Here is a 12540-nt window from a genome sequence, read left to right as displayed (position 1 = left end):
GCAGATCTGCATGCTAGTAAGTTTACCAATAATGGCACTTTACTGAAGTGTCTTAATTTGGACCCCAACCCCAAAATCTTTTTGCTTTCTCTGTAAGCAACCAACTCTTTCATCTCAAATTTTTCAGATCTTTTTAGACGCTCTTTTCTCCTTCTTAAGACCAATCACTCCCTTTTGGTATCTTAATGAAGATTTATAGCGTTTAAAGTCTCTTGAAAGAATGGGTAAGCAAATTTCAGAGTTGTGAATAAAATTACATCCATCACAACCAGAGGGTAAGAACCTTTTCACTTGCTGAAGATGGTGGGAAAACTCCAGCAAGGGTCAGGATTTTAGCTAAGGAGTGCCCGGTGAATAGACACTGCTCTTCAGGCAGTGATGGATTAGGACCAGTTTCACTGGGAGCAGGGAGGGAGGACAGCACTCTGTCCTTCTGTCTGTCTGGTAAGCTCTTATGCAAGCTTTTTCCCCCTACTACCAGGCCGACAAATGGTACAAGGATGTCTTCCAGGCGTGGATTTGTATTAGTGAAACTCTGGGAACAAGATTTGATTGTTAATCGGTAGAGCAAGACCGGTCCTCTCCTCAGGCTGGGTCGCATCTGCGAACTGTAATTCCTCTCTTTCTGTCCCTCTTCAAAACAAGGACTGAGGTTTGTGTATTTTATCCCATACCCAGCAACTGGACTGCTGAACACTCAGAGGCATTGAACAGGAACTAGGCTGAGCCTTTTCCAAATAAACTGCACCTACTAAGTTATGATAAGGTGACATTTGCCGAAATTATTGAAGGGCACACAAAAGCCTGGGGTACTTGACTCATTCATCCTTTTCACAAACACTGGGCTGGACGCTCCCAGATCTCACAGGCTCAGGACGTTCGATTCCCTCCACGGTGCTTGAGGCAGAGCAGTGCTGGGGCAGCATGAGATAAGGCCTCAGCCCTCCTTCTATTCAAAACAGCAAGTGAGTAAGGGCGGCATTACTGTCATGAGATAAACACTTTTGCTTTCACTCTTTACAGCTGCCTACCTGTCTAATGAAATCAAATAAATGGCTTTGGTCGCCTGTATTCAAGAGATTAGGAGTTAAAGATCAAGCAAGACCTTCCAATAACTTTGAAAGATGTAAATCAGCCTTCTCTTCCTTATAGAGCCTATACACTGACTTCAGTTGTGCTAATCCTGATTTACACCACTCTAAAATAAGGTAGGTTCGTCAGACAAAACCTGTGGCTAAGATATAGTGTCCCATTTTGTAGGATTTATTATGAACTACAGGTCTGACCCTATTATGGCTCTTCCATTTTCGTCAAATGGAAGGCAAGTTCCCGTTCACTTGTATTTTGCAGGGATACTCCAGTGCAACAGTTCTGAAGTTATTAAATAGAACTGAAAATAATAAAAATATCCTTTGTGAGGGTGGAAAGAAGTGGAAATGTAGTAAACATACACAGTACTTCTTGTGATTCTCCATTTCTTTATACAGGAAAGAAACTGCCCAGGAACTTTTCTAGTAGACAGAATTCCTTATGAAAAGGTGGCAGAAATGCTAATCAAGAGTTGTGAAAGCTTTCCAAACAAATACTGAAACACTTGTTCTAATAAGAAGTTGTCAATATTGATACTTCATTTTTTATTTTGCAACTTTTAATGAAAAAACGTAAGACAATTTTACTTTTATTTTCAGAAAAAAATTCTTTTTTTTTTTCCTCAGTCTTCCACCATGTCAACAACCTCTCACAAGTTATCCTTTCAGTGTGCCAGCTGAGAATCGGTTATCTAAAGCTTTCAGATCTCACGTCTCATATATCTGCCATTGCTCCAAAAGGCTTAGCTAGAAAAGATAGTAGACTGAAAGGAAAACATTTATGTTGATGAAAAGGCCAAGCCAAACTTAATTAATAACTGTCCCAGAAGCAGAAAGCTGTTCACTGCAGAGATGTTCAACTGCCTTTTCAACACCCTATATACTGCTCTGCTCTACTAGCTACACACACAAGAAAGATTTTGTGATTAACCATCCCTTAAAAGAACCTGTCAGCCACCAGGCTCTACACCTACCATCAGTAACAGATATTTTGATATTTGTGCTAATACAAGCTAATTCAAATGTGCCACAATGCAACACAGTACAAGAAAACAAATATGAGATGGTAATGTAATAGAGTAATAAAGCTAACACAGGCGCCTAGAACACTACTTTACAAGTAGGAAATCGGTCCTCTCAGATTCAAAGATTACTCAGAGGGTATATCTGACAGCTCAAAGAAGAAAGGTGAAAGGGAAATGAGCCGGCTGAGAGTATCACCAAATAGCAGGTCTATGGAGTATCACCTGAATACCTTCCAGAAAAGCAGAAATGGCTGATGCAGTTCTTTGCTGGGCTCTTAGCAAGTCTTCACTACAACGAAGATGGCTTGTGACGTGGTGACTAATTGGAGAGTGATGGTTTTGAGGTGGCAGGATCAATGTTCAGATGATCGTTCAAAACTCCATGTGCAGTCATTGAGAGCTGTCAGCTTGGAACTTGTTGGGGAGGGAACAAGAGTTAATTACTGAGAAAAAAAGGAATGCTTTAAAACAGCACCATTTCTGAAGCCTGAGGTTTCCGTGTAAAAACCACGAGGGAGTGGTAAGATCAAGATTGTACTCAAACCTCGTGGCAAAGCTAAAGCATTGTTTAACTATTCTTCTTACACTCAGTAGGTGCAGTTTCATTGCCTTTAGGATATTCTAGGAACGTGAACAGGCAGGCTGGTTTCCTTGCAACCACACCACTCTCACGTTACGCTCACGTAACCCTGCATGTAATTACAACAGCACTACTGCTAATCACAAGGGGAGGTCAGCGCTTTTAGATCCACCCAGAAAGCAAGGAAGACATTGACCAACCCTGCACAGGGCAGTATACTAACAGCAGACGCTGCTAGGGAGCTAAAATCTGGAACTAAAGTCCTCTGTGGAGAAAGTGAAGCAGGGAATGAAAAAGTAGTTCCTAAGGCAGGCAGTATGTGTGTCTGTTTCTAATGGAGTTGTGACTGTAGCCAAATAAAAGACAATTTAAGTTAAAATATTGACTACACAGTAGGGTAGAACTATCTACTTTTATTTAATACATATTTAATCATAAAACCGAAGGCTAGCTAAATCTGTTTAACTCCTAAATAACTGTGTCCCCCTTCATCTGAGCAGTTTGATCTTTCATGTTTCCTCATGATCTCACCCCTCTCTTCACAAGAAGTGTTTCTACTGCCACAACACTTAGGCCTTTGGCTATACATGAAGTTATTCCACAGGAGCTGTGCGTACAGCATCTTTTTCTAATTCAGCGTCACAAGCAGAAGTATTTTAAATTCCCTCCTATCCCAACCCAAACTAGCTTTCAAAGCCAGACAAGCTCTAAGTGAGTGACCCAAGACACCAGGAGCTGGGGTTGGCCTTGAGTTAGCCCCATCGTTGCCACCAGCTCAGTTCACACCTGACCAAGAGCTCGCCCTGCTTGAGAAGACTCCGCTTTGTGCTAATACAAAAGCGCAGTAACATAAAACATTAGGGTTTATTGTGATGCGATCCTGCTCAAAAGGCATAATTGTTACTGATGCTCATGAAAATAGGATTGGGCCTTTGATGTGATTGAGTAAGCTGCACATTATACTGTTAGGTGCCAGTTAGACATCAATGAAAAGAAACAGGAACTCAGTAATGCCGATAGGTAATTACCACCACACAGTTTACAGAAACACACATACACTTTAGTCTTCACCTGGAAAAATATCTTGGCTAGAATTTCTGTGTGCCGACGCTGTTCCCACAACAGTCTCGCTAGATGTGTCAGGAGCTCCTGTTAATTCTCATGGTCATGAAATGCACTTGCTGGGCAAGTACCTCTCTGCTCAGCGTCCCTAAAACTGCCTGGTCTCCCTCCCACAGCAGAACAGGGCTTTTGCCCTTAAACATCTGCATGTTAACAGTTTATGAATCTGCTAGTTCAGCACCGTGCCGACCCCTTCCCCGGGGTTTGTTTGGTTAAAAAGGCACTCAGGGTGCCTGCTGACCTGCCTCCCAGGTGGGGTGTAGACAACCCCTGAGAGGAGGTGACCTCAGTGAGCTTCGCAGCAAAAGCTTTTGTCTTCACTGCAGTTCTTGCGCTGCCTGAACCTGGCCTCTGCAGTATCAAAAGATACCTTCTTTGAAGCAGCAACATCAGTAATTAACTAGTGCAAAGCTGGCTCTACGTTTCACCTGCACCTCCTTTTTCACATGTATCTATAGGAATTATGCCTGACCTGTAAATGACTACAGGTGAAAGCTTTGAGCAAAACACAATTGCCTTTGTGCGATTATAACCGCTCCATGTGACGCTTCCCAACACTTCACTCACGACAAGGCGCTATCACAACACAAAAAAAAAATATGGTCTAGCCCAAAGAGACTGCAGCTTACGTAGACATTCCTCTGACAAAAGATGGGTCCTTCACAATCAGAAGGGAGTAAGGCTCTAGCAGACAGACACTGCTCTTAAGACCAAATACACAGCACGGAATATCAGCAAATATTTAAGAGTAAATGTAGATGGAAAAGGCATACAAGGAGTATGGTTTTGCACCGTGAAATGATGTTTACATTTCAGTTCCTCATGCCCTGGGAGAAGACTCAGGGACTACCTCTGCACTGAAATGATCTCTTCTTGCTGATGCATGCTTCTGAGACATTGCAAAAGACCGCAGTAAATGACATCAGGATCATTTGTACCTTTAATCCACTCTAAAGTTGGAATTCAACATTTTTTGCCCTAAAAATAAAAATGCTACTGTGTAATTATCCAATGTGTTATTGACAGTTGCTTATTTTTAGTGACTTAAGGAGACAGGAAAGAGAAGAACAGGTTAGGCTTTGATGTCTGTGGTTCCAACAGCAAAGAGCTGGAGACTTCTTTGAGAATAATTTAAATCTAATCAATTTAGCCCAGCTGGTACAACATTACAGCAATAAAAAGATTTAGTTGTACAAAGCAAAAAAAGAAATCGATTAATGAGCAAATGCACAAAAAAGAAGAGGACTGATCATTTGAGTGGCAGGAGGTGACTCGCCATCTCTAATTTCTCCTTTTCACCTCATCTGCTTTTCTATGAAGTCCTCTGTACCACTGCTAAGCAGGTTTAAAACTCTACTAAGTATACTAATTACATTTTATCCTGTATTAGCAGATGTGGAAGCAATGCTACAAAATGCATGAGGGTAGAACATCACAACTGGATCTGACGTGGAAAGACATCATCAGATCGTCACTGAGGTATAGCTCCTCTTGGCTAAAGTACATCCATAAGCTCCCGAAATGCTTGACGCAGCATGAAGAGAAATCTCTGTGACTCAAACTGAAAGCTAATACTTTAAGATCACTAAAACTCTCGCTAAAGTAAACAGGACTAGCAAGCAAGCTACAACTATTTAAAGCAAGCAGGATCTTTTTAGAAAAGGAAAGCAGGTAGAATATTCACAAATGTTGTGTGAAGGGAACTGCAGTGGATCACGACAAGGTTACTTGACCCTTACTGAGGATGACGAAAAGGTGACCTATCCCTCTTCACACCATTCAGCTCAGGGAAGGCCGTCAGATTTTGCAGTGCCATCACACAACCACATCTGAACAGATTTTCAGCTGTGTGGTTCAGTCTCCAAACGTGTCTGTGGCAGCTGGTTTCACCCAGCACAGAGCCTCTCGTGAGAGCCTGTTCAGTCCACGCAGACATCAGACTGCAGGATGCTGGAACAAACAGAGCACCCCTGCCTTGCCCGTTCCCTGCTGCCATTCGGGATCACACAGACCGGTACAGAGCTACGTCAGCACTCAGACGGGTGACCACGTAACCATCTGACTGCTGATGAAAGGGGCCAGACAGGACCCTCGTGCTAAGTGGGAGCCCACAGGTACCGACCTAAGCCGACCATGATCATCTCCGTTAATAAACCATGTATTAAGTTACACTAACCTGTATTATGTAAACTTGTATAGGTATAATATACGCCCCATAAGGTATTACTCTGTTATCCTTCAGGAAAATATTCAAAATGTGAAATATGAAACTCACTGTTCAACAACTGAGAAGCAGTGACAGCAATGCTAACCAGCAACCCCTATCGTTCTTCAAAGTACTATCTACTTCGGATTTCTCCTATGTGAAAAGCAGGGTGCATGCAAAAGTCTGAAGCCGGTTATAGATAAACCCCTGCTAGTAGATCCAGTATCGCTCAGGCACACAGACATGACTGAGGTGCAACTGAGCCACCTAGATCCCCAAGTATGATTTACACAAGTTGAAGCTTAAACTCGCTGTGTGTCCCACGTTCAAGCTAAGCATTCTCCAGCTGCCAAGTGTTGTGCATCTGGGTATCTTCTGGAGGGCAGGTTACAGGTAAGTACACCTAGGTTTGAACTCCAAAAATGAGGCTGCAAATTAACCTGCTGAACTGCAGCTCTGGGGAACGGAGCCTCCCTGCCACAGAAGGACAGGATATCGGTCAGACTGCAGAACTGGACACAACCCCAGCCACTGGGCAGAGCCATCTGCTGAACTGGGGCTGTTTTCATCTGAACGTCTTACACTGAAGATGCATAAAGCTTGGTGATGTGCCACAACCTAGCCTGAAACCCTACCATTTCCTGTGAGACAGCATTACACACCTCACTGCTTAGTGCCCTGCTTACTTCAGCAGCTCTGCGGAGGTCCCTGAGGTCCTGTCCTTGTGAGCAGCGAGGCCAAATAGGAGAACATGACAAGAGAAACTGGGCTGTGCGGAGGAGCCAAAGGGCTTCTCCTTCGAACTACCTCCAGCCTGGTTCGATGGGCTGGACAGGCACCAGAGGCTGCAGGGCTTCTTCCAGCTCAGCGTCATCCAAAAGTAATCCTGTACGTGCTCTCAAGGTGCTCTGAGCTTTAACGCAGAGCGGAGGGCTCAGGACATGTGCTTCAGCCACACTCCATGTCCCAACACACCGTGCTGGGGAAGCACCGTGGTGCGCCCTAGCTCACCACAGACGCTGTGCCAGGCGCCTCAGTGCTTTGCCCAGGAAAGGAGCAAAGTCTCGGCCTATTACGGGACCTGTTTGTAAGCCACAGCCATCACTGAGGCTACAAGTACCAAGAACCAGCACCACAAGCAAATTTTGAACACACCTTAGCCCCACAGACTCAGCGCAAGGCCCAGAATCTCACCTTGAAAGCACTCCATCTGTGCCTATCTTCCCCTGAACCATCTGGGGAAGCGTTTTTCCCCCTGACCCTCCTGAGAAGCCCCCTGACCGAGCTCCTCGGGGGGACGAGGAAGGCGGTCAGGACGCGGTGCCCCCTCCGAGCTGCGCTCGGGCCACGGCAGCGCCCGGAGCCGCTCCCCGGGGCTCCGCCGCCCCCTGCCCGGCTACAACCGGGGGCCGGGCTGCGGGCTCGGGGGGGGCTTCCCCCGGCCTGAAGGCAGCGGCCGAGCCCCCGAGGACCACCGCAAGGCCCCGGCGAGGGGTGGCAGGGCCAGGGGTGGGGGGGGGAGTCGGCAGCGGCGGGGCTATGGAGGCGCTTTCCCCCGGCTCCCCTCGCTCCTTCCTCCGCCCCCCACCTCCAGCCCCGCCTCGCCCCCTTCTCCTCTCACCGGCCGAGGAGTGGATCTTGGAGGATTTCCGCTGCAGGGACATCCTCAGCGCCGTGTCGAGGCGGGCCCCGGTCGGCATGCCGGGGCCGGGGCGGCCGGCGATGCTAGGGCTGCGGCGGCGGCGGGCTGGCCATGGCCCCCCCCCGGCACGCAGACGCCGCGCTGCGGCCCGGCTGCGGGGGCGGGCGAGGCGCTGGAGCCCGCCCGAGGGCCCGGGAAGGTGCCCGGCTGAGGCGGAGGGGGACCCGCTGCCTCCTTCCGTCACGGTTGGGGCTGAAGGGAAGCCCCCAGGCAGCGGGGTGTCCCCCCTTTTCCCCGCCCGGCCCCCCTCTGGGGAGCCCCGGCCTTGCGGCCCCACAGCCCCGGGAGCTAGCGGGCTCCTCTGCTGAGGGAGGAGGTGTCTCACACCTCAAGTCACAGTGCACCTCACAGCTCAAATCACCAAGAATGAGTGATTGTATATAATACAATAAAGTAAGGGCCTGCTAGTTTTTAAAGTTGTCTACCTCCAACTAATATATGGCATTTTAGGCACCTAAAGCATGTCAACAAACCCCGTTTGGGATCCGGAGCCATAAGCAGGCTTCTTTGTTCCGGTTACAAGGACATCTCCCAGTACTGGCGTACTGCCAGCCTCTTCACAAAAGATGTCATTCCTTCTCAACTTAAAACGTCTGGTAAATCAAGGATGAAAAAAAAATATAGGAAAGATTAATCAATATACCACTTAATTCTTGCAGCACATCGCCTTTCTGCGCAAAATACTTGCAACAATAAGAGTTTGCCTACCAAGGACAGGCACAGAAAGAAAGAAATTAAAGGACAAAAATAAACTAAATTGAAGTCTCTCAGTCTTTATAGATTCTAGTCTCAATCAGGCATAGCCAGCAGTAGTTGCCCCACCTTACAGGGTTTCCTTCCTTCTCTGCTAGGGGGGCCTTCTCCACCAGGACTTTCTGGGTAAGCTATGTGAAAAGAGGCAGAAGCTCACCTGAGATGAGGATGTACTGAGTTTGGGGAAGGCCAACTGCACAAGAGACAGTCTCCAATACCTTGAAAAAAATAACCTAAACCAGGATCTAAACCACTCTACCATGTGGAGTTGGCTAGTGTACAAGATGGGGAATTTTGGTGCTATTTCAAAGATCATGAATATTGCCAAGCCACCAAATCTCGCTGTACTTCTGTGTCCTCACATATAACAATGGAAACTGATAGTTTCCAACTTCATAAAAAGTAGCATATATAAAATTAGTTTACAAATACAGAGTACAGAATCGCAGTGCACTAACTGGATAGACCATAGTCCGCTGGAGAGGCTCCCTTTGAGCCAGAGCTTCCGTACTTCTTGGTCTGTGAGAAGCTTTTACTCCTGTGGATTTTATTGCTCTGGAAGAAGGCTGGTCTGAGATCTTTTGAGAATGAAATCATCCAGTAGGAGCAATGCTGAGTGCTACTTTCCTGCATGACTTCACCATTTTCAGCCCATGACATAGAGTATTTTTTCATTAATATGGCTTTCTCTACCATCTTACTCTTTTGCCTCTCCACAGATTATTTTCTGCTGTGGTCAGTGTTTTTCTACCAGTAGGAACTGCCTGGAGGGCGAAAATCAGTTCACATATGTTGTTAGCTAGTACACAAAAGTGAAGGTCACTTTGGGTTAAAGCTGTCAGATCAAAGGCAAGGAAAGTGCTCAAAAAACGACCAAGAAAGAATGGCACGTCCTGGTTCCATGTTTACATTTTCTTCAGAAACTTGCCCTCAGGTGAACTATGTTTATTGCACACTAAAAGTGTTGCCCACTATAAGCTGTCCACACTGTGGGGTAATCACTGGTAGCTAAGTAGCATCTAAGATGCATTCCTCCTTTTCATGCACTGTGCTTGCTTTCACCTCTTCATCCTCAGTGTTCACAAACTGCTCCAGCTAACATGCCCTCTGGCTGGCGTCTATACCTGGCTACTCACTCCTGCAAACTTGACTCCTCAAACTCCTCTAATAGATTTAATTACCCAACCTGTACTTATTTCAACAAGCTTGAGATGTGTCTGCACAGAAGGCAGATCACTGAGCGTTAGCAACCAGCCATTTTAGTGAAGCTTAGTGGCGTGGAAGAATGAAAAAACATCTTTGCCTCTGCACAGACTGTGGGCAACAGAGGACCTGCCTCTCTGCAGGCACTGGTTGGTGTAATCCTACATTGCAGCCTAGCGGGAAGTCAAGGGGAGAAGGTGGACTGTCAAAGTATCTTGTGAGGAAGCAGAGTGTGCTGGATTATCTCAGTGCTGAGAAAGAAACAGAGTCCTGTTTAGGATGCTTAAGGGTAGGGCCTGCAGGAAAGGTACGTGTACAGTCCTTGAGGTGGTTTTGCTTCTGCAAGCTCATGTTTATTAGTAACAAGCCAACAAGTAGCAGGTTAGCCCTGAGTTAAGAGAAAGGAAATATATTGTTCAGTTGTGCAGGCCTCACCTTTGTCATTTTATTATGCAATGCCTGGCTTTGTCATACCGCTGATGTGCACTAAATTGTATATTATCGGACTGTGAGTCATGACAGCATGATTCCCTGAGGTCTGTCATAATGGCTCCATGGTTTGAACGATGTGCTGAAAAACAAAAAGGAGCTAGTATTCTTCAAATTACAATGTGATCACTTTTCTAGTATTTATAGCAATGTACTTTCAAAGAGCTCAGTATGCATAATAATTATTTCAATGTAATAAATAAAGCAAAGGCAGGAAGAGTGGTTCTGTGGTTAATGTGCCAGACTGGAAGACAGGATATCTTGATTCTATTTCTGACTGTGCCAGATACTCTCTGGGACCTTAGAGAGTTTGTTCAGCCCAAATTTCCAAAAGATGCATCCTTTGCTCCAATTACTAATGTCACACACATTTTGGTTATGAGTTTCGTGAAGTGAAGCGAAGCGAAGCGAAGACTTTACATAGAATTCCTTAGTAGTAAAACAGAAAACTTAACAGTCTAGTCAAAGAACCAAATAACTGTCAGGTGAGAGTTTATGATAGAAAACAAAGAAAAACAAGGAAATCTACTACAAAAAATAATAATGCAATTCAATTTTTTATAGTCATACTCTTCCTATGTATCCCTTTGCTGGTGTTGTGCTCACCTTTCAGCCATCCCTCTGGGATCTGAGGTTGACAGTGCCAGTTTTCCTCAAGCAGCAAATGTCATCGGTGTCTTGCCAAGTTCTTTGCTGGGAGCTGTGATGTGGTGGGGTTTCTTCTTCCTCTTTTCCTTCCTCCTGTTTGGATTAGGGCTAAGCCTGGGGCTATTTTTATATGATTTCTAGAATGTTTTTACACCTTGCTTTCTCTTCACTTGTCTACAGCTCTGTATTACATCCATACTTATTACGTACAATGCTATTTATGTGTTATGTATTTGTTCTTTTTTTTTTTTTTATCCTGAAACCCATTCTTGCCCAGGTTCCATGTCTGCACTTCTCTGGCTGACTACTGGAGAGTTGTTTATAGGCCTGGGTTCTACAGAGCCAAGGCTCTGCCCCCAACCCCCCTCCCCCCTTTTTTTTTTATTTTTTTGTCATCCTATGCCTCCCCTACAGTGTCCTGTGCTCAGCCTTTCAAGGGACTCTGCTGTCATCCCAGGCTTGTATTCTTCTACACTACATCATTAGGTTAGTCCTAAACATCCGATTCTACACAGAATAACTCTTGTCACTATCCATGTAAAGGGTTGTATCAAACAAAGTTAAGCGGAAGGTAGACACAGCCACTGCCACCTCAGTAACAGATACTGCTCTTACAGCTAAAAACAAAGCCTCATGCTGGCCAAGAAAAGCTCAGACAAAGCAAGCCTCAGCCCTGAAGCCTTGAAAACTCACTACAAATCTTGTGGCTTGCTACCGGTAATGGCACTATCCAGTTACAGGACGAGAGTAATTTCACGTAAGTTCTGCTTGCTTAATTCCTCTGCCTTTAAAAACAAAAATGGAATCAGACTGCCTTGGTCTTAAACCAAACGTGTGTGCTGGGGCAAAATTTTGTGGGTTTGTTTTTTTTTGATCCTTTTTACATGCATAGGATCAAAGCCAGCACAATGTAAAACATGCAGAAGTATATGTGCAGTATCTGTCATTCATCATGACAATTTGAAAAAGGTCAGAAAGCCAGCACCAGCTCTTTCAAGATTCCTAGAGAAAGCTACTTGCAGATCCAGAAAGTTTGCTTAGCATCGCTGAACTTAGGAAAAAGATAGGAAATCCTTTATGGACCTCCTTTGCAGAACCACCATCTCTGTAGACAGGTAGGGGATGTGACTGAAGATATGGAACGCCAGGGTAGCAGGAAGATATTTTATGGCCAAGTATTAACGTGTGCACGGCCCACTTGTGGCCTCCCAAATGATCTGGTAGTCTCCTACACTTTCTGCTGCAGAAGGAACTTCACTTGATAATACCCTGTTCTTACAGTTAACTCATAGCCCAGGGATTTAACTGGAGAATGGGAAAAATTATGGTGAATTGCACATGAAATGGGGGTGAGGGGGACAGGGTGGAGGAAGGGTAAGCCATTACCTATCGGTGCAATGAGGGGAAAACAGAAGGACAGGGATTTGGACTTTTATTTTTCAAGTCCCATTCAAAGTTCATTGACTTTTCCTGATGTACAGTTGTTTCCTCTTATTTCTAGTGAGTTTAACAATGGAAATTAATCAGCACCAGGCACATCAGTGTTTGCCAGATGACTTTTGAATAATGACACTTGTAAATAAAATTATAGTGAGTAGGATAATTGCATTGGAAAGTGAAATTAGTACTCATTGTGTAGAAGGACGTGATCTGTGATTTGCCTGAAAAAATCTGAAAAACTGAAAAATATTGAGCCTTTTCTATATTAGCACTTACAAACCAGG

General features: G+C 45.2%; 1 protein-coding gene across 2 annotated transcripts in view; it reads right to left on the bottom strand.

Annotated features, from left to right (window-relative positions):
- ATP8A2 (ATPase phospholipid transporting 8A2) overlaps positions 1-8024 on the bottom strand; it is a 323970-nt gene extending 315946 nt beyond the window's left edge. Inside the window, exon 1 of one of the 2 annotated variants that reach the window (XM_083816134.1) lies at positions 7643-8024. In XM_083816134.1, the coding sequence (XP_083672260.1) occupies positions 7643-7721 (79 nt within the window). In that variant the 5' untranslated portion in view covers positions 7722-8024. The remainder of the gene's footprint in view (positions 1-7642) is intronic. The other variant, XM_083816139.1, reaches the window with a different exon arrangement.
- Between the last annotated feature and the right edge of the window lie 4516 nt (positions 8025-12540).

The sequence above is a fragment of the Anser anser genome (assembly GCF_964211835.1).
Source record: "Anser anser genome assembly, chromosome: 1".
NCBI classification, from domain to species: Eukaryota; Metazoa; Chordata; class Aves; order Anseriformes; family Anatidae; genus Anser; species Anser anser.
This window is presented reverse-complemented; position numbering and strand designations above follow the sequence as displayed.